A 22,247-nucleotide genomic window follows, 5' to 3' on the forward strand; every position below is an offset into this window, starting at 1 on the left:
CCTAATCTCAAGAGCACAAGGTCAAACCAAGGAAGCTACAACACAATGGATCTAGATAATAGCTCCAACCATGGGAACTTGAAGTACAATCTTTCAATTAGAAGACATCACAATGATTAAGTAAAGGTCCCACTTCACTTTTTGTTGCTGCAAAACCAAGGTGCCTATTGGGCCATAACTTGGAAGCTAGAATTAAAAATAAGAAATTTGAAACAAAAAATGTAACAATACCATGTCAAAAGGGTATTAACTTCATGACGCATTTTTTACTTGTATTTTTGTCGAAACCCGTGGGCAACAAGAAGAAGAGGGCTCATGAAACAAAAATGTGAATGCTCATGATGAATATGCAATCTATGACTAGATTGTTATTGACTTGCAAGATCGATGTTTCGACTCCTACAACTTGATCTAGGCTTTCTTTGAGAGTTTCTATTGACTCGAATTGGTCAACGTCCATGAGTTTGAAAGAAACTAACTTTTGTGAATCGAAGGGGATTTGTGTGTACATGGTGGTTTTCATCTTGTTATGCTCCTTATACTTCAAACTTTTGATTACAAATTGGTGGAAAACTAGAAGTTCGGTTGAGACTCACTAAAATTAAATGAAGGAAAATTTGCCTAAGAACTCCTCAAATTTATGGAAATTTCCAAAATGTCCTTGCAATTTAAAAAATTCCCAAAGTACCATTGTGCTATTTTTTACAAGGAGTTGCTCCAATTTCCCCTAATATAATATACAAAACAGTTAGCAAAAAATAATCACCCACATACCCAAAAACAACATTTGTGTGCTTTAATAACAAGCTATTTCTACTTGAGTCCAAAATACCATGAAGAATCCACATCCTAATCTGACCAATGTATTGAATAGAGTGCTTTGTATAGAAACTTGTAAAAGATTACTGTTTCTACCATATTAGCTATTAGCACGATGGGTAGATTGAAAATTTTCAATCTACCCGTCAAAAATTTGTCCAAAGTTGAGGGTATTCTGGAAAGTTTTCAGATCACAAGGATACTTTGGGAATTTTTACAAACTTTAGCATTTTGGTAATTTTCCCTTCAATTAAAATTTCTAGCACAAGTTTAATTCAAGGAAAATCAAGCAAATATCTACTTTAAAGGATGTTCCTCTTTATATTTCATCAAAATTGTGTTGTCACTATAGCGCCTTAGTTGTTCAATTGAAATGTACATACAAAAATTGCTAAGAATAGTTTCTTATTCGTTGGGGATGTCAAGCTATTGATTAAAAGTAGGAAAAGGTCACTTGGCCTGTGTCTCAATATTCACACGCAGTAAGCCAAGCATTTGTAACTCGAGGGATCCACTATTAAGAACCCTCCTGTATAACGTGCATGCATAGGGTACTTTCAAAACCCCTCTGTTAAAATGTTGACATAATAGATGGAGACCCCTTTTTTAATGGTTTCTTTCCAAAATAGATATAGAACCCCCCCCCCCCCCCCCCCCCCCCCCCCCCCCCGCCCCAAAATTAATAAAATAGAAAACCCTCATGCTAAACTCACAGGGTATATTAACATGCTTATAGTGGACCCTCCACGATTTGCAAAAGCTGCACTACAATGGGGATCTAATAGACTTAAGGAATGAAGGAAAAATGTAAAAAGTGAACTTATGGGTCCGCCTAGAACAGCTTCGGAAGCATTCCATCAAATATAAGGAGCTGCTAAAATGGCTGACAAGACCTTTGAATTCTTATGAGATAATCATAATTCATAGCCTTTGCTATCATGAATTATGCTTTCAAAAGAGTTTACTTTGAGAGCACTGTATTTACATCTATTCCATGGACTAGATGTACCCCCCCAAACCAAAAAAAAGTCAGGAAAAATAAACTCATTGGGGAAAACTTGAAGCTCCTCAAAATGCTTCCTTTCACAAAGAACCCTCTTAGGGGCACTGACTTGCCTCTTCACTGCTTCTTTGATCTCTGTCTGTTGGCAGAGGCTGGAATACATTCCGAGATGAACTTAGCCCTCATACGATGGGCCTAGCAACTTTTAAACTTGTAAAGAATATCCAATCAGCATGTTAACTACACCTCCGACGCTTGTTTGAGCACTGACCTCGAAACCATTCAAGACACTCTTCTACAGTTGCTTGCATATGGCAGAGCTGCCACTTTCGAATTTGCATTTGCTGCTCAAATTGGAAAATGTAAAATCAGATACATGGATAACATAACCACATGAGGGCGACATAGCACATGCACAAATATGAGAGAGAGAGAGAGAGAGAGAGAGAGAGAGAGGTGCATCTTGATATCTTCCCTGGCTTTTGTGATGGACGACGATTGCGAGTCTCTTACAGTATGGCTGTGCTGTAGATCTGCATCCTGTTTTGGGGTACAACGTCAAGACATGCTAGAGTGGATGCGGATGCCTTTGGAGGCAGAACCCAGGGGTTTTTTAGTCCCTTGGCTTTTGTGAGCTGTTACAGGAGGCTTTTTACAGGGGATGCATTATATCTGTTAGATAGCTAGCACCGGACATTGTGGTATTCGCTACATCACCGAGGCAGACAGAGCTTTTGGCAGATTTGTGTAGACTTACCACAACCAAAGAGCTTCATTATCACTTCCTGATTAGAGTATCTTTAGTATCCTATGGTTTGTTAGGGTGTATCTCCCATATCTCTTGTATATAGACCTATTGTCACAAGCCCCAAATTTTCGGAGAGAGAGAGAGAGAGAGAGAGAGAGAGAGAGAGAGGTCTGTGACATGAGAGTTGAGACTCTGAGCTGTGTAATCGCCACTCTAGCACTATGTGGCACATGTGTGTCCATGTGTTTTGGCCACTCAATGAGCCATCCTCCAGAAGTCATGAAATGCTTTCTGTGATACTAGATCCTTTATGAAAGAGGCTACCTGGGTGTAATCCATGTCTCTTGTATGTATAACTGCCAAACAGGAGGATCCGGTTCATCTCACTATATGAGAGGCACATAAGTGGTGAGTCTGGGTGGTTGTATTTAAAACGTGGGAGCCCCTCTATATCCAGCAGACCATATGGGCTGAACCGCACTGTCATCTGTGCATAACATGAACTACTCTCCCTTGCCTCATCGATGCCTCAAAAGCTTTGTATGAGAGTTTGCCTTGCGGTAGCTCCCTTAATTTCTGGATGAAACACTATCTAAAAGAGAGCCTCCACTAACATGGGTGGTGTGACCAGCTCCGATTTGATAATGTCATGTGGGATGGAGAGTTTGATGCAGATGATATGGGAGATCATCATGGCATGTGCTATCCACCTGGTTCCACTATGAAGCTATGAATCCAAGGGGCCCAAACTGTAGCTGCATACGTCATGGCAGGTTAACTAGGGTTAACTAGGGTGTCAAAAAGCCATCCCTTTTGTGCAGGGCTTCTAGAAGAGTGCCTGGTGGCAACGGCCACTACTGTAGCATATCCTCTAGTGAGCCTATCTCCAGCTACGCTCACCATAGAGAAGCAGCCTGTGGTGGCTGTGAAAATAATCTCAAAGTATACGTAGGAGTCCTCCACTAACCCCAACGCCGCCGCCCCCCCCCCCCCCCAAAAAAAAAAAAAAACCCAAAGTCCCCCAAGTTACTGTGAATCGGGCTCTGCTCCTCGTCTTTCTGGATGTATGAAAATCAAGACATTGGTCTTCCCAAGGTTCATTGCGAGTCCTCTCTATGTACAAAACTTATACAAGGCCTGTAAATGGAGCTGTTGTCCCTCGTGTGAATACGAGAGCAAGACAAAATCGTTAGCATATAGTACAATATGAACCAAAGAAATTGTCAGATCAATGTCTGCACCTCCTACGTGAAGAATATACTCTCATATATAGTTGATGTAGAGGCAAAACACAGTAGATGAGAGTGAGCACTTTTGCTTCATACCAATAGTGCTAGCAATGGGCTCTGAGGTGTATCCTGGGCAGTGCACTCGGTCCACCACTTGCTCGTAAAGAGTAGATCCCCAAAATCCTCTATGTTGCAGATGCTGGAAGAGTCGATCACGTGGGACTGTGTCAAAGGCCTTGCAGAAATCCACAAGGCCACAGTGTAGTCACCTCTTCTATGCTTTTGCCTTAACAATAAAGCAACACAATTGAAGATGTGGTAAAAGGTAGAAAAGGCTTGTCTGAAACTATTCTGTCTTGTGGCTCATAGGCTCTCATCATATGAACTCCACTGCCTCCAGCACTGCTTCATAAAGTTTGGCCAATGTGGCGCCAATGATGACAATACAATAGTTGCCTGGGTCAGAGTGTCCTTGGACTTGTGAATAGGCACAATGGTGTACCTGCTCTATCAAAGAGCAAGGTAATAAATGGTGCGAGGGTGCATGCGGGGTATATGAGGTGCTCAATTTGCACACCTGTGTGACCTGCGAGCAACCATGTTTCATGTGGCAAATAGCCCTCTCTACCATCACGGACGTAAAGAAAGCATGTGGTCAGGTGTAGGTTCGGGAGCTCTGGAATTGGTGGTTGTCTACGTACCTGATCGAGTCTCAGTGCGCAGTCATGTGATTTGTTTGGGTGGGGGGGGGGGGGGGGGGGACATTGGCACAGCTGAGTCGCGGCTCATGAGTAAGTGGAACAACTCTAGCTCTTGGACCTCCTTGAAATCCCGCTTTTTAGGGCAGGTGAGGGTCTTCACCTGTCTACAAGCCTCTCGCTCAGTGATCTCAAGTAGAGTACACTATATACACAGTCACTTGTATAGCTCTTTGCATTCGTCATCATACCCTCGCTTCTTGGGCATAGTCCCAAAGCATGTAGTGCTACCTACGTCAGACTGTCAGTAAGGTGTGGGAACCTACTGAGGGATGGTGTGTGCAGAATGGAGGAGAGCTAGGTAGTGAGTGCCTCAAGTAGTGTGGAGGGTCTGGCTAGTAAATGCCATCATAGAAGCCTGCGGTGTAGATATCGGAGAAACCATTTGAGAAGTATATGGAAGTGTGGGGTGCATGTAGATGTGTGTGTGGTGGGGGTGTGCTATCATTGGAGTGAGCTGTAAATATGGTCAACACCGATAGGTGTGGGGCGGATAGTGAATAATGTGATCAGTTGTGCTGCCTCCCTATATCCGAGAATGTTGTCCATTGTGCTACCCCCCCTCTGAAATTAACAGTGGGATATATCAAGGTTGATGTGTACGTTATGTATGGGTCGGCAGAACCGTAATGAGATTTTCATGATATTTATAGCCAACATCTTTGAAGATGTAACACATGTTACATTTAGAGACTATCTACACTTGAAAAAACTCTCTACCACATATTAAGAGGCCCTAGAGGCCCTAAAGCCTCCAAATTGTCTTGCGAAAAGGCCACACGTGGTGCAAGGTCTGATTTTTAAATTAAAAAAATCAGATTGTATGGAACATTCTATACACGTACAGCACCGTACGGAACGTTCCATACGTAAATATAGAAGCAACCTTGCGGTACATGTGAGACCTCTTGCATCTAGACATTGGGCCATCCTATTATCAATAACGAGATGGTGTTGTGATCCCAATCTGAGCACGTGTCGTCCATAAGTTCTGAATATCGATGTGTCCTCTCACCTTACGTCTCCTCAAGACTTAAGAGAGTGCATCATCACGGACTCCTCAGAGTCATATGTCTCACGCTGTCTGCTCTATGTCCGCCCGTTGAAGTCTCTCCCATGAGGAAGTCCTCTCCAAGTGTCAAGTGCACATCTAACCCTATGTGCATGTGGACAAGCTACTTCAGGTCTAGGGTTCAGGTCAGCTTAGGAAGTGTTCTGGCGCCTTTGTGAGCCTGTGCGCAAGCCATGCATCTCCAAGCACTTATATTAGTTGCATATCCTCTGGTTGCCCACAACATGATCATCAGCATGACATTCAGTACACATCATGAGCATTTTATAGTGCATACAACCCATTTTCCCCATTTACTCATTTTTCACTTATTTATTAATGAGTGACTTTTGTTGGAAAAGTGAGTAGGGCAAATTGCTAGAAAATATAAAAGAAACTTGGCAGTCACTCAGTAGAAGCAGAAGAAACAAAGAGAGCACAAGCAACCTCTACAGGAGGCCCTCTAACGTTTCTCCTCAACAAGAACCCCTCAGGAAGACCTAACATTTTCAGCAAGCTCCATCAGCATTCAACACCAACGTTTTCAGCAATCTACATCAGCGTTTTCAGCCCATATACAATAACGTTTTTCAGACAGCAAGTCCAACGTTTTTCAGCCAGATAGTCCAGTGTTTCAGCCCTACAGCAATAGCATTTTGCAGCCGGATAACCTCAGTTTCCAGCCCTAGTCATTGCCGTCAGCATCAACTAGCCTTTTCTAGCATCATAGCATCAAGTAATTGCATCATCACCAATGTACCAGATTTGTGCAATCAATAGCATAGACCTCTCTCGCCATCGAGAGAGGGGCCCTTGGAGGAGGGTTTGAGAACTGTTAGGTGTCTTATTCTTCTCTCTCTCTCTCTCTCTCTCTCTCTCTCTCTCTCTCTCTCTCTCTCTCTCTCTCTCTCTCAGCACCTTCATTCACAATAGCATTCATTTTGTTTGTGATCATTGCACTCTCTCACTAAAGGAACGGAAGGCTCTCCCTTCCGTAAGTAAAAGGAACCCTGAGCACAATTCGGAGCACATCTTCAGCAAGATCAACATTCACTTCCGCTGCACCTTACATTAGTATAGCTTTGGCAGTGTTCTGTATCACTCAAGGAAAGAACCACAATATATTTTATTTTTTCTTGTTGCGGTCGCGAGTAACCCAAGTCCACTTGGGCGTGTCAATTCCTAATTGTGTTTTTGAAGAGTGACAAGTAACCCAAGAAAGAAGGGCTTGTCCGGCCTCCCCTCGTTCCTCTTTTCACTCATTGAGAGCGGATCGTGCACTTAGCGGCCAACCAATCGACATGAGGTGGGAAAAAGCAACTTTGATGTGAGCGTAAGGCCACCAAGGGGTGCGCCCGCAGGGAAGAGTTGAGCTCGGGTAAGAGAAAAGCCTTCTCTAACACCGATTGCAAGCTAAAGAACTCAAGAACCTCAAGAACTCAAGAACCTTAAGAACCCAAGTTCCTCACGAACTTAAGTACCCAAGATCTCAGTGTATGGTCATCACCCGAAGCGGAATGGATACTTTGCGTGAAGGTGATGAGCATGGACCTTCCCCATCTACGCCACGGGTTGTACCAAATCCTATGGAGGCTTTGGTCAAGTCGATGATGGACATGATGCTACAACAAGAAGTGCAAGGCGCCGCCTTGGATCACGACCACGAAGAAAGAAAGGCAGCCTTGGAGCATGAGCGTGAGCAAGCGCGCTTGGCGGCCGAAGAAAGAAAGGCAGCCTTGGAGCATGAGCGTGAGCAAGCACGCTTGGTGGCCGAAGAAGGAAAGGCAGCCTTAGAGCGTGAGCCTGACCAAGTGCGCTTGGCGGCCGAAGAAAGAAGGGTAGCCTTGGAGCAAGAGCGTGAGCAAGAGGGCTTGGCGGCCAAAGAAAAAAAGGCAGCTATTGAGCTTGAGCGTGAGCAAGCACGCGAAGCCCAACGCATAGCGGCCGAAGACGTACGAGCGGCCTTGGCATTAGAACGTGAGGTGCAGAGAGACCAACGCATGCAAGAGTTGGTTCTACAGGTATTCACCTCGAAGTCCGAGCCCTCCAGAACGTGAGCGAATCATCAAGTAGCTCAAGTCAAGAAGCGGATTCCAACAACCCCGTCACTGAGAAGTTCACGTTCAATAATTATGACGGTAAGATGGATGCTAATGTTATTCATTCTTGGTTGCATCAATTTGATGCTTACTTTGTGACAACTAAGAAAACAGGATATAGCAAAGTTTTGACGACAGCCATGTATCTTGCTCGTGATGCCATTAATTGGTATCGCGCATGGCAAGAGGCACAGTTGACCGCGCACCTAGAGAAAGCCGAAGAAAGCGTGCCCCTTTCCTTTAATCGGGCAGACTTCCAAGACAAGCTCAAGGCACGGTTTATGCTACCTCAGTACTTAGCGCAGTTGAAAGAAGATTGGAGCAATCTCAAGCAAAATGGTATGCAGTCATGTCTTTCTTTAACCGTGTTTTGCAGCTCCACACCCAATTACGCAAATCGGATGATGAGCGCAAAGAGGCATTTCTTTTCGGGTTGGACGAGTAAATCAGATTGATGTAGAAGTCTTCGACCCCGTGGATCTCAACAAGACGGTAGCAATTGCTCTCTCCCAAGAGATGAAGCACAACAAAGGAAAGCTGTTAGGTGCAGCGGAATGTATGTTTGCGCTTTGCTCAAGATGAGTGCTCCAAGCTGTGCTCAAGGTTCCTTTTGTTCTTATGGAAGGGAGAGCCTTCCGTTCTTAATGAGAGAATGCTATGATCACAAACAAAGTGAATGGACACTGTGCGTGCAAGTGTATAAGATTGAGAGATAGAGAGAGAAGAGAGATACGACACCAGAGACGTAAAACCTCCTCCGAAGGCCCCACTTTCGTCGGCAAGAGTGGTCTACTTATGATTGCACAAAGTGGTACAATGACGATGCAATGGACTGATGCAACCTGGGACAATGTCGGTGACGACGACGGGGATGACGACTACGACTTTAGGGCTGAAATCTGCGGTCTTCTATCTGCTGAATTTCGGGGCTGTTTCGGTGGCTGAAAATGACTGTTTTGGCTGCGTTTTCGAGGGCTGAAAATGGGTGTCTTCTGCATACATCTAGGGCTGAACCTGCTATCGTCTTCAAGGCTGAAAACGCTGCTGCATCTGCTGCAATAAGGGCTGAAAACCAAAAACGCTTGGGACTGTTGTAGCGTTAGTAAAATGCTGGCCTTCCTGGGGGTGCTGGCAATGAAGGGACTGACACGCCGGGGCTAGGGGTGATGCCCATGAAGCAAAACGCTAGCCTTGATGTCGGCTTGCGGTGGAGATCTGCCAGGGATAGAAAACGCTAGGGCAATGAGGGTGTGGGCGATGAGGGAAAACCAAACGCCAGGGTTCTGATGGGGTTCTTACCGAGAAGGTGCCTGTTGAGCGGGAGCTCCTGTTGCCTCTTCTGCCATTGAGTGCTAACTTGGGGTTGCTTATATATTTACTTAGCAAAATTGCCCTACCTACTTTTGTTGGAAAGTCACTTAAAAATAATAAGTGAAAAATACCAAAAATAGGAAAAATAGGCTAAATGCACTGGAAAATTCCCCTAACTGATTCTAATGGATTGAAGAAGAAGAGACTGAGAGAGTCTCCTTTCCCCAAATCTCTTGTATCTGTGTCTGAACTTGAGAATAGAGTCGCCAGAACTCTTTGTTGTGTTGGTCACTCTTTTCTTTGAGGGCTTTGTTCTCGCGATCAAATTTTGCTTGTCTTGCTTTGTTCTCGCTATCAAATTTGGCTTGACTTTCTTTTTCTTCCAAGTCGTACTTATGCTCTATGGCTACCATTCCTTCTTTGTATTCACGATCTATGGCTGCCCATCGTTCTTCGTAGGCCTTTCTTTCTGCTTTTCTTTCTTCGCGTTCTAACTTTCTTTCCTTAAACAACTGCTTCAACTCCTCCATCGGAGGTAGTGCAATCCTTGACGTAGATGGGGAAGGGGGAGGGTCGAAAAAACCTCCTGGTGGGGAAAATTCTTCTTCACCTCTCTCATGCTCACAACTTCCAAGCGTAGTATCCATTCCGCTTCGAGTGATGAGGGTTCTTAAGTTCGAGAGGAACTTGGGTTCTTCAGGGTCTTGAGGTTCCTGAGGTTCTTGAGGTTTTCTTTCGCTTGCAAACCGTGTTCGAGAAGGATCTTCTCTTCACCCGAGTTCTACTCCTTTCCGCGGGCGCACCCCTCGGCAGCCTTGCGCTCACACCAAGGTTGCTTTTTCCCACCTCACGTCGATTGGCCGGCCGCTAAGTGCACGGTCCGCTCTCAATGAGTGAAAAGAGACACAAGGGGAGGCTGGACAAGCCCTTCTTTCTTGGGATTCCTGTCACTCTTCAAAAACACGATTAGGAATCGACACGCCCAAGCGAACTTGGGTTCGTGCGATCGGAACAAGCAAAAAAAAATTCTTGTGATTCTTGTGGTTCTTTCCTTGAGTGATACAGAACATTGCCAAAGCCTTGATACCAATGTTAGGTTCAGCGGAATGATTGTTTGCGCTTTGCTCAAGATGAGTGCTCCGAACTGTGCTCAAGGTTCCTTTTGTTCTTATGGAAGGGAGAGCCTTCCGTTCTTAATGAGAGAATGCTATGATCACAAACAAAGTGAATGGACACTGTGCGTGCAAGTGGATGAGACTGAGAGATAGAGAGAGAAGAGAGATACGACACCAAAGACGTTGTAAAACCCTCCTCCGAAGGCTCCACTCTCATCGGTGAGAGTGGTCTACTTATGATTGCACAAAGTGGTACAATGACGATGCAATGGACTGATGCAACCTGGGACTATCGGTGACGACGACGGGGATGACGACGACAACTTTAGGGCTGAAATCTGCGGTCTTCTATCTGCTGAATTTCGGGGCTGTTTCGGTGGCTGAAAATGACTGTTTTGGCTGCGTTTTCGAGGGCTGAAAATGGGGGTCTTCTGCATGCATCTAGGGCTGAACCTACTATCGTCTTCAAGGCTGAAAACGCTGCTGCATCTGCTGCAATAAGGGCTGAAAACCAAAAACGCTGGGGGCTGTTGTAGCGTTAGTAAAACGCTGGCCTTCCTGGGGGTGCTGGCGATGAAGGGACTAACACGCCGGGGCTAGGGGTGATGCCCATGAAGCAAAACGCTAGGCTTGATGTCGGCTTGCGGTGGAGATCTGCCAGGGACAGAAAACGCTAGGGCAATGAGGGTGTGGGCGATGAGGGAAAACCAAACGCCAGGGTTCTGATGGGGTTCTTGCTGAGAAGGTGCCTATTGAGCGGGAGCTCTTGTTGCCTCTTCTGCCATTGAGTGCTAACTTGGGTTTGCTTATATATTAACTTAGCAAAATTGCCCTACCTACTTTTGTTGGAAAGTCACTTAAAAATAATAAGTGAAAAATACCAAAAATAGGGAAAACATGCTAAATGCACTGGAAAATTCCCCTAACTGATTCTAATGGATTCTGATGGGAATTCCGATGATCATGCTGTGTGCAACCAGAGGATATGCATCTATACCAAGTCACTGGGCATGCACGGTCTACGATTAGACTCACAAAAAGTGCCAGATCACTTCTAATCTAGACTGACTGGACTGACTGAACCCTGATCATGTTGTAGCTTGTCCACGGACACATAGGGTTCGATGTGTCACGTGACAAAAGCCTAAGGAGAACAAGTCTTCTTACAGTACCTCTCAGGCTCTCAGCCTCCTCAAAACGGTTAGAACGGTAAAAACGATAACTCTTCTAGCCAATCTTCCTTCAATCCTTAGGAAAAGAACTCTCAAAATGAATCTAAGGGTAAAGCTAAAGCACCTGCTAAACCTAAGCTAGCCCCGGATGAAAAAGCCGCACAAGGAATTATAGGAGGATACATAACGGCAGCAAAACAAGTCATTTATGCTAAGGAAGGTCGATGTTATCAATGTCACGTCAAGGGTCACATTAAGAAGGCTTGTGTCACGAGGACGTGGCAGTTATTAACCATGTCACAGAGATGTGGCAACTGCTAACCTTGGTTGTTGGTTTCTTTCCAATGGGGTTTATTTTATTTGTTTAAGACCCTCTTCTTGAAGTAGCAAACGGTCGGACATTGTATGGCCAATGTGAACGGTAGATTCACCCGCAGACGGGAAGTGGTCGGCACTGGAATTCGTATGGTAAGAGGATGTCTAGGCTCAGAGCAAGATCATATAGTTCCCCCCCGTCGCACTTAGCAAGTTGGTGGATACTAGGAAGTGAACTCAATTAAGGCGTAAAGTCAAGGTGGGACTTCCAACAAAAAGTATCCGACAGTTCGGCCACATTGCATTTTTGAATGCGGTCCCAATGAGGATAGATGGTCAGAAGACCAGTGGGAGCCCAACGGAAGCATCTCCTAAAATTTAGGGAACTGCTATTTTGGGCCATGAAATGTGTTCGCGTCATTACCTTCGGTATGACTAGGGGAACACTTTACAACTCTGCCGCGAAGTCAACTGACGCACCAGTTGAGATATTTTTAGCAAGGAAAGCCCAAACTCGGAAACTGGGCGACGTGTCAGCTTGTGAGCGATTCTGCCACTCTGGGAGGCAAAAACGAGCTGCATATCATCAAAGGGGGCGCCATTTTCAGCCACAGGCGGATTGCAACAGGTACAGAAGCTATGGAATGCTTACCTTGCCCTCTATGCACAGTATGGTGACGGGAGTGATTCCCCACACGCTACATACTGCTCTCTTTCTCCCCTACGTGCAGTTATGTGATGCCCCACAAGAGGGCTACTCATTTGACTGATGTACAGTTGTGTGGGTTCATGCTTTTGTGCTGAGGCAAGAGCCTCCTTGAGCAGGAACAGGGGTAGCTAACTGCTGCTCCAAAGCAGGCACTGGTGAGGGTCATAACCTCACCGTACGGGTGCAAAATCAGCGCTGTGTATGCGCTGTAATTTGACTGTTTTTCAGCCATACGGATGCCAGGATCATTGGGAATCGTGCCCCACTGGCAAAGGACAGTTAGGGGACTGTTTGGGGCTGAAAACAGGGCAAAAACCAGTAAATACAGCGTGCTGAATTTACTGTTTTTGGACAGGAATCAAAGGGTATACGACAGTGCAAGCGAGTTCCAGCAGGGGAATTGGTGTCGCGCAAGTTTTGGGGCTGTTATGCTGCCGAAATTTGGCCAAATCAAATGGTATCTAGGTGGATACACGTGAAGGATTCCCAGGACCTTGCCTTGTAAATTACCCTCCTAAAGAATAAAGAAATACCGAAAGGGGCGCCAATTTTGGGGCCTACAGGTTGTCGGCGTCTGCTCGGAGCATTCTAGCTTCCGAGCCGTGTGTGATGAAGTGTTAATTCTCGTTACAGGTCTCCTTTGCAAAGTGCTCTGTGTGTGTGTTTAAGTAAAGATTTTCGGGTGAAAGCCAACGCCTACCGCCCTACGGGCCGGTTTCATGGTTCCATTGCCGGGATATCAATCACTTTTTCCTCAAAGAGTGAGCCTGGATTGTTCAGGGTAAAGACACACAGTGCAAGAACACGGGGATTACACTATGGCCGACAAGGGGAAGGGAATTATGGAAGAGGGTTCCTCTCCAAAGGACAGGCAGGAGATTCCTATGGTTTTTGAGATTGGCGAGAGCTCACAGCCACGTCAGTCTGTACCTCCTGTCAACGTGAATGTCCCTCCAGTAGTACAGGGCTTTATGACAGGGCAACTCGAGGATGATGCGTTTAAGACTCAGTTAGTTGCCGCGGTGAATGTCTTTTCGCAGCTGGTGCAGAATCCGAGGTTTATGGAATTCTTGCAAGCGCCACCACTGCAACATCAAAATAGGCAACCTACGCCGCGTACGGAGCTTGTTGAAGCTCAAGCCCAGGTACTTCATGAGGCGCAGGAGGAAAGGGAACACTCGCATGTTGCGGAGTCGGGGGCTCCAAAGCAAGTTCCTCCCGTGCTTGAACAGGTGGCTAGAACGCCTATTCCACAGGTTATGCCAGTTCAGCCCGCCACCTTTCAGAGCCAGCATGCTGTCTTGAATGGACAGGGAGATGGATACCAGGCTATGCACTCAGTTTTTCCACCACCCACGGTACATCCTGGGTATTTCGGGGGTGGATCAGTGTTCCAAAGTATGGCTGGTTATGCGTCTGGAAGTCAGCCGTACATGCCAGGAACAGTGTTTGGGGGTATGCAAGGCATCATGCCAAACCCCATGTATGGTACTATCGGCATGCAGCAAGGTTTCCACGGCAACCAGGGCCAGTTTGGGGTGCCACAGGGTCATTTTGGCATGGCTGGTTTTTCTGGACAGCAGCCAGATATCGCACCTCTGACGCAAAATGTAAATGGCCAACACGTGCCGATCATGCCTAGTACAGTGCCCATGTTGCAGACCATTCCGTATGACAATTTGGGGGCACTAGAGAAGCCGAAGGCTTACAAAGAGGGTGGTGCAGCAGTAAAGTTCAGTACCTTCAGTGGTTTCGAGGACAAGACAAAGGCACTCACTTTCCTCCAGCAGTTTGATACAGCTTATGCGGGAGGGAATTTTACAGAGGCCTCGAAGGTTAGGAAAGCTGCCACTTTCTTAAAGGACAATGCGCTTACATGGTGGACGACATTGTTAATGCAAGGACAGGCACCCGCCACTTGGGTTTACTTCAAGCAAATGTTTGCATCTGCTTGGCTATCAAATGAATTTGAAGCCGATGTCTTGACAGATTGGCACCAGCTTACAGCAGCTTCGTGCAAGAGCGTGCTGGAGTACAATAGGAGGTTTTGTAAAGCATTACTCTCAGTGACCTCCTACAGATTTGTGCCACTGGCAGAGCAGATAGAGAAGTATTGTTGTGGGTTGCCTAAAGGGCTTCGCGATTACTGTACAAAGAATAGAGTGGCTACCCTTACTCAGCTTATGGAAGTTGCGAACACTGGTCTTGCCCTGTTGAAAGGAGAGGACAGTGGATTTCCGAGCAGTGATAAAGGAGGGCAGCAAAAGAAAAATTCAGCGAAGAAGCCCTTTGTGAAAACGGCTCCTGATGCGTCACAGGGGTCTGAACAGGCCACCAAAGACAAGGATTCAGCTAGGACTTCTGGAGCGCAGGCAAAGAAGCCTTTTGTACGCAAGTCGCTCGAGGAAAAGAAGGTCCTAATGGCTGAGAACAAATGCTTTATATGCGAGCAGCCTGGTCACTTTTCTATCAATTGTCCACAAAGGAAAAGGCCAGCTGACTCAGAGGATAAAGAAGACCAGAAAGGCAAGAAGCCTAAACCCACGGCAGGTTTAGTGCCAGACATGGTGGGTGACAGGCCCAGCACAGATGCCAGTGAGTTATGCAGGGCATGGGGTAAAGTTAGGGATCAGACGGCACTCATCTTCTTTGATCCAGGTGCCAAAGCCAACTTTATCTCACCAGAGTTAGCTATGAAGCTCGGCATCAAAGCTGAAGAGATGGGGTACACAGCAGAGGCAGGGTTGGCATGTCCTGGCCACTCAGAGTGTGTTACTCCCATCATTGGAAAACTGCGTCTGCATATTCAGTCGTATGTGGACACTGAAGAGTTTTACATCATGCCGCTGGAAGGTTGTGACGCCTTGTTGGGGATCCCGTGGATGTTCCGAGTGCATGGAGTCTTGGATGCCTACAACAAAAAGATCACTGTACAGCATAGGGGCAAAACTCACATCTTGGATGTAAAGCTTAAAGGAGAGTCAGTCCCTATTGTATCTGCTTCTGCTATCACTTCTGTAATAAAGAATCATCTTTCTGTGTACTTGATTTTTGCACGTGATGTCTCAGATAGGGATCAGTCAAATTTATCTGTGTTAGATAAAGAAAGGTCAGCATTTTTGCAAAAGTTTAGTGACTGTTTTTCTGATTCATTACCGTCGCAATTACCGCCAGAGAGACCTGAGGACCATCGGATAGATTTGGTGCCAGGGTGTAGCCCACCAAATAGACCTCCCTACAGGGTTAGTGCGGCGCAGCAGAAAGAGATTATGGGCCAGGTTGAGGAGTTATTAGAGAAGGGGCTGATTCAGCCTAGTTCTTCACCCTTTTGCTCCCTAGTGCTCCTAGTGCAGAAGAAGGATGGCTCATGGTGCATGTGTATTGATTACCGTGCGTTGAATAAGAATACCATCAAGAATAGGTTTCCTATTCCTCGCATTGATGATATTCTCGATCGTTTAGAGGGTGCTGCAATTTTCAGCAGGATAGACCTGAAGAGTGGATACCATCAGATTCGTATAAGCCCAGAGGATGTGCACAAGACTGCGTTTAGAACGACATTTGGTCTTTATGAGTTTCTAGTGATGCCGTTTGGGCTAACAAATGCTCCAGCCACGTTCAACAGAATGATGGACTGGATTTTCCGCTCCCATCAACAGTTTGTTGGAACATTCTTCGATGACATGATTGTGTATTCGAAGAATGAAGAGGAGCATAGGTGTCACTTGACCATTGTGTTCGAAGAGCTGCGCAGTCACAGGTTACTTGTCAATCCTAAGAAAAGTGAATTCTTCCTTGAAGAGATCCACTTTCTGGGCCACATAGTCTCAAAGGATGGTGTTAGAATGGATCCCGCAAAGGTCGAAGCTATCAAGACATGGCCAGACTTGAAGACTGTGCACGATGTCAGAAGCTTCTTGGGACTGTGTTCCTACTATAGAAGGTTTATCAGAAATTTTGCAGAGATAGCATCGCCTCTTCACGCATTGCAAAAGAAAGAGGTCACTTTCAGATGGACCCAAAAAGAGATTTCAGCTTTTAGTCTCTTAAAGGAAAAGTTGACTTCAGATCCAGTTATTGTTTTGCCAGATCTCAGGAAGTCATTTGTGGTCCAATGTGACGCGTGTGGCAGTAGCATCGGAGCAGTGCTAATGCAAGATGGACGGGTAGTAGCATATGAAAGCCGAATTTTGCAAGGGCCAGAGAGGACTATGCAAGTCTATGAGAAAGAACTCTTGGCCGTTATTCATGCGCTTTCTAGCTGGAAGCACTACCTCTTAGGTGCTAATTTTGTTGTCCAAACAGATCATCAGACCTTGCGATACTTCTTGACACAATCAAAGTTATCCGAAAAGCATATGCGATGGGCAAACATTCTTTCCATGTTCCACTTCCAGATTATGCATGTGGAAGGCAAGAAGAATGTTGTGGCTGATGCGTTATCAAGAAAGCCACAAATTTCAGCTGTGTCAATTCCTTATCATCATGAGTTAGATGACATGAAGGAACAGTATACTGCTGATGAAGATTTTGCAAGGATCTTTGAACAGTTACAAGAGGGGCAACATCACGAGCACTACCTCCTCAGAGACGGTTTTATGATGATGCATGGCAGACTTTGTGTCACTAGGCCATTGAGACATAAGGTAATGGAAGAGAGTCATGTCCCACCGTATGCAGGGCATCGTGGCATTGATGCAACAGTTAAAGCGGTAGAGACGTTCTTCTATTGGCCTACCTTGAGGAGAGATGTGGATGCCTTTGTGCGAGCATGCATAGTTTGCCAAAAGGTCAAGTTTGACAGGCAAAAGGCACCAGGGTTGTTACAACCACTGCCGATTCCGGATAAGCCATGGGAAAGCATTGCTATGGACTTTATCTTTGATCTTCCAAGGACACCAACAGGGAATGATGGTATATGGACCATTATCTGCAGGTTCAGCAAGCAGGCCCATTTTATCCCTGTCAGGAAGAAGATAAAATCTGATCAGATGGCACGCTTGTTCATGTACAATGTGTTTAAGTACCATGGTATGCCACAATCGATTATCAGTGATCGTGATCCTCGCATGACCAGTTTGTTCTGGAGAGGATTGTTTGAGAACATGGGTACTACGCTCAAGTTCTCGTCTTCGTTTCATCCACAAACTGATGGACAGTCAGAAGAGGCCAATTCTACTGTCTTAGATCTGCTGAAATGCTATGTGTCAGATAATAAGGGCAAGTGGGAACAGTATTTGCCTATGCTTGAGTATGCGTACAATAATACAGTGCATTCGTCTACTGGCAAAGCACCTTTTGAAATTGTTGAAGGCGGCAAAAAGGTTCCTCCCATTTTGCATACAAAGGACAAGATCTTTGAGGCAGATCGATATGTTGAGAACTTGGATGAGATGTATAAGAAGATTAAAGTTGCCTTGGAGAAGACTCAGGCAAAACAGAAAAAGGCTGCTGATCGTCACCGTCGTGAATTGCTACTATCACCTGGTGATTGGGTTCTTTTAAGGTTCGAAAAGGCAAGGTTAAAGAAGATGAAGGGTAAGGAACGGCTGTTTCCTAAGCTCAGCATGCGTTACTATGGGCCTTTTCAAGTGCTTGACAAGATCACCGATGTGGCTTACAGGCTGAAATTGCCTGATGCATGGAAGATTCATAATGCGTTTCACGTGAGTCTTCTAAGACCCTTCGTGGGTGATGTGCCAGAAGATATGCCAGTTGAGGATGAGCCAGAAGTTGAGGAACTTGATGAGATCCTGGTACCTGAGCAAGTTTTGGCACATAAGGACAGAAAAGTTAAAGGACAAGTTGCAAGACGCTATTTGGTGAAGTTCAAGAACTATCCGCCTATGGATGCAAAGTGGATGGAAGAGCATGAACTGTCAGAGTCACCAAATGTATTGCAGCTTTACCTTGAAGCCTTTGGGTTACAGCCTACTTATGCCCCAACCCAACGTGTGCAAAGGAGGGGTAATGATAGAGCTAGTACATCAAATGTACATATGAATTCAGTGCCATAGATGGAAATGGCAAAAGTATGAAGGCCTCATTAAGTCATTTGTATCTATGTATGTTACGACCTTTCTTGCGGATACATGCGATGATAAAAGAGTGTTAATAGCACAAGATCATCAGTGGCGTGTATTTATGGTATGCAATCGAGGACGTTTGCGATTTCAAGAGGGGGGTATGTCACGAGGACGTGGCAATTATTAACCATGTCACAGAGATGTGGCAACTGCTAACCTTGGTTGTTGGTTTCTTTCCAATGGGGTTTATTTTATTTGTTTAAGACCCTCTTCTTGAAGTAGCTAACGGTCGGACATTGTATGGCCAATGTGAACGGTAGATTCACCCGCAGACGGGAAGTGGTCGGCACTGGAATTCGTATGGTAAGAGGATGTCTAGGCTCAGAGCCAGATCATATAGTTCCCCCCCGTCGCACTTAGCAAGTTGGTGGATACTAGGAAGTGAACTCAATTAAGGCGTAAAGTCAAGGTGGGACTTCCAACAAAAAGTATCCCACAGTTCGGCCACATTGCATTTTTGGATGCGGTCCCAATGAGGATAGATGGTCAGAAGACCAGTGGGAGCCCAACGGAAGCATCTCCTAAAATTTAGGGAACTGCTATTTTGGGCCATGAAATGTGTTCGCGTCATTACCTTCGGTATGACTAGGGGAACACATTTACAACTCTGCCGCGAAGTCAACTGACGCACCAGTTGAGATATTTTTAGCAGGGAAAGCCCAAACTCGGAAACTGGGCGACGTGTCAGCTTGTGAGCGATTCTGCCACTCTGGGAGGCAAAAACGAGCTGCATATCATCAAAGGGGGCGCCATTTTCAGCCACAGGCGGATTGCAACAGGTACAGAAGCTATGGAATGCTTACCTTGCCCTCTATGCACAGTATGGTGACGGGAGTGATGCCCCGCACGCTACATACTGCTCTCTTTCTCCCCTACGTGCAGTTATGTGATGCCCCACAAGAGGGCTACTCATTTGATTGATGTACAGTTGTGTGGGTTCATGCTTTTGTGCTGAGGCAAGAGCCTCCTTGAGCAGGAACAGGGGTAGCTAACTGCTGCTCCAAAGCAGGCACTGGTGAGGGTCATAACCTCACCGTACGGGTGCAAAATCAGCGCTGTGTATGCGCTGTAATTTGACTGTTTTTCAGCCATACGGACGCCAGGATCATTGGGAATCGTGCCCCACTGGCAAAGGACAGTTAGGGGACTGTTTGGGGCTGAAAACAGGGCAAAAACCAGTAAATACAGCGTGCTGAATTTACTGTTTTTTGGACAGGAATCAGAGGGTATACGACAGTGCAAGCGAGTTCAAGAAGGGGAATTGGTTTCGCGCAAGTTTTGGGGCTATTATGCTGCCGAAATTTGGCCAAATCAAATGGTATCTAGGTGGATACACGTGAAGGATTCCCAGGACCTTACCTTGTAAATTACCCTCCTAAAGAATAAAGAAATACCGAAAGGGGCGCCAATTTTGGGGCCTACAGGTTGTCGGCGTCTGCTCGGAGCATTCTAGCTTCCGAGCCGTGTGTGATGAAGTGTTAATTCTCGTTACAGGTCTCCTTCGCAAAGTGCTCTGTGTGTGTGTTTAAGTAAAGATTTTCGGGTGAAAGCCAACGCCTACCGCCCTACGGGCCGGTTTCAGGCTTGTCCTAAGACGACACCACCTAAAGAACCCAAAGCACCGCTAGCTACCACAAGCACTTTAATGAACCAATCTGAGTCTCCACATGTTTCTGACACACACATTCATGAGTCTCTCTTTAAATGTTATGGTCATGTGAAGGGTCAACATTTTGTCATATTGTTTGATTCAGGCAGTATGCATGATGTGATTGGTAACTCTCTTGTAGAGAGAGCCCTAGAGGTTAGCCAAACAACTCTCTAAAGGTGTCGGACTTCACTCCCGTAATGGACTCTCTCATTACGCAGGAGTGCCTTGATGTGTTATTCACTGTTCGATAAGTTGCCTTTCGTAGAAAATTTGTCGTGTCTCCTCTCTCAGGATGTGATATGATTTTGGGCATTAGATGGTTTCGTGAGCATAATCCTCTCATTGATTGGGCAGGCAATAGTCCCACTCTGAATGCCAAAAGTGACTCTCCCATGATCATTCGTGGTGAGGAGGGTCTGCATTCTTTACCTCTCATTTCTCATGTGCAGGCAAAGCGTGAATTACGAAGAGGAGCACAAGCGGGCATTCATCTATGCCTCTTCAGTTACCCAGAGCATTCAGGCTCCAGACAGGTATTCACCTTTGTTTACCAAGCATAAGCACCTCTTATTGCAAGATGATCTTCCACCCCGTCTCCCTCCCGAGCGGCCGGAGGACCATCGCATCGAACTCACGAAGGAGACACAGCCAGTCAGTAAGGCTCCCTACCGTCTGAATAAGACTCAGGAAGAAGAGTTAGAGCGGCAACTCATGGAGTTGGTGGCCAGAGGATTCATACGTCCTAGTGTAAGTCCTTTTGCTGCTCCTATCTTATTTGTCCGCAAGAAGGATGGTTCGTCTCGTCTGTGTGTTGATTACAGGGCATTGAACAAGATGACCATCAAGAACAAGTTTCCACTGCCTCGCTTTGAGTATATCCTCGATAGGCTCAATGGGGCAAAGGTTTTCAGTAAGGTCGATCTCAAAAGTGGATACCATCAGGTAAGGGTATTCAAAGGCGACATCTACAAGACCGCTTTTCGCACAGAGCGAGGGGCAATGGGAATATATAGTCATGCCTTTTGGATTGACGGGTGCCGTGGGTACATTTAACCGTCTCATGGTAGGCGGTTTTGGTGATATGGTTGGTGTATATATGTTCATCTTTCTTGATGATATTCTCATTTTTTCTGCATCGTGGGAACAACATGAAAAGGATGTAGAAAGGGTTTTAACCCGTTTGGTTGAATGTCAGTTGTACAATGCAGCTAAGAAATCTAAGTTTTTTCTCATTTAAGTTACTTATCTAGGTTATATCATTTTTCCAAAAGGCGTCAAGCTAGATCCCGCGAAGGTGGAACAGGTACATAATTGGGATTTGCCCAAAATTGCATATGATGTGCGTTTTTTTCTTGGTTTATGTCAAGCATATAGTTCGCACTGTGCACATAGAGAATTTTGCACGCATTGCCGCACCCATGACAGATGTTTTGAAAGGGGTAAAGACTCTTCAACAGCGCGTGGATTTACCCGAAGCAGTCATTGAGGCTTTCGAAGCTCTCAAGGTTGCGGTGACAGAAGCACTGTGTCTTATCCTTGCCTCTTGGGATGACCTCTTTGAGGTATGGACGAATGCGAGCAATGTCGCCATAGGCGCTGTGCTTCAGCAGCATGGCCGTCCAGTTGCATTCCTTAGTTGGAAGTTAAATAGTGCAGAAAAGAACTATTCAATTTATGACAAAAGAACTTATGTCTGTCATCCACTCTCTCAAGCATTGGAAGAATTTTCTATATGGTAGAGAGTTCACAGTTCGCACAAATCACCAAGCCCTCAAGTGGCTCCAGTCTATGCCTAGTGCACATTGGAGTGGCGCCAAGCACGCTGGTCACAATTTTTTGAGCAATTTGGAGGTTTGATTGAGTATGTGCCTGGTAAAGCTAACCTTGTTGCAGATGCGTTAAGTCACAAAGGACAGATCCTGGTTCTTGAGTCAAGATCCACAGTTTCTCTTCAGGGTGTCTTTCGACAGCATGAAGAACCAGTATGCAGATTCCGAGTTTGGTAAGCAATGGTTGCAGACTCTTGCTTCCCAAGGGCCTAGCAACTATCTCATTCGTGAAGTTTTGTTGTATTTTCGTCACCGTCTATGTGTGTTGCCCTCTCTCAGGACAACCATATTGCACGATGCTCATGACTCTCTCACGGGTGGGCACAGGGGAATGAACACCACTTTGAAGAAA

At 45.8% G+C, this 22,247-nt stretch overlaps 1 protein-coding gene across 4 annotated transcripts in view; it reads right to left on the bottom strand.

The window, feature by feature from the left end:
* Positions 1-1,580: 1,580 nt before the first annotated feature.
* LOC147427137 (Polynucleotide adenylyltransferase family protein) overlaps positions 1,581-22,247 on the bottom strand; it is a 133,456-nt gene continuing 112,789 nt past the window's right edge. For 2 of the 4 annotated variants that reach the window (XM_086498019.1, XM_086498017.1), the window contains 2 exons: positions 2,094-2,166; positions 1,581-1,974 (listed from right to left, as the gene is read on the bottom strand). In XM_086498019.1, coding sequence (XP_086354145.1) covers positions 2,105-2,166 — 62 coding nt within the window. In that variant the 3' untranslated portion in view covers positions 1,581-1,974; positions 2,094-2,104. Of the gene's footprint in view, positions 2,167-22,247 lie in introns of all 4 variants that reach the window. The other 2 variants (XM_086498018.1, XM_086498016.1) reach the window with 1 other exon arrangement.

Source organism: Adiantum capillus-veneris, chromosome 24, assembly GCF_014529385.1.
Source record: "Adiantum capillus-veneris isolate H3 chromosome 24, ASM1452938v2, whole genome shotgun sequence".
Classification (NCBI taxonomy): domain Eukaryota; kingdom Viridiplantae; phylum Streptophyta; class Polypodiopsida; order Polypodiales; family Pteridaceae; genus Adiantum; species Adiantum capillus-veneris.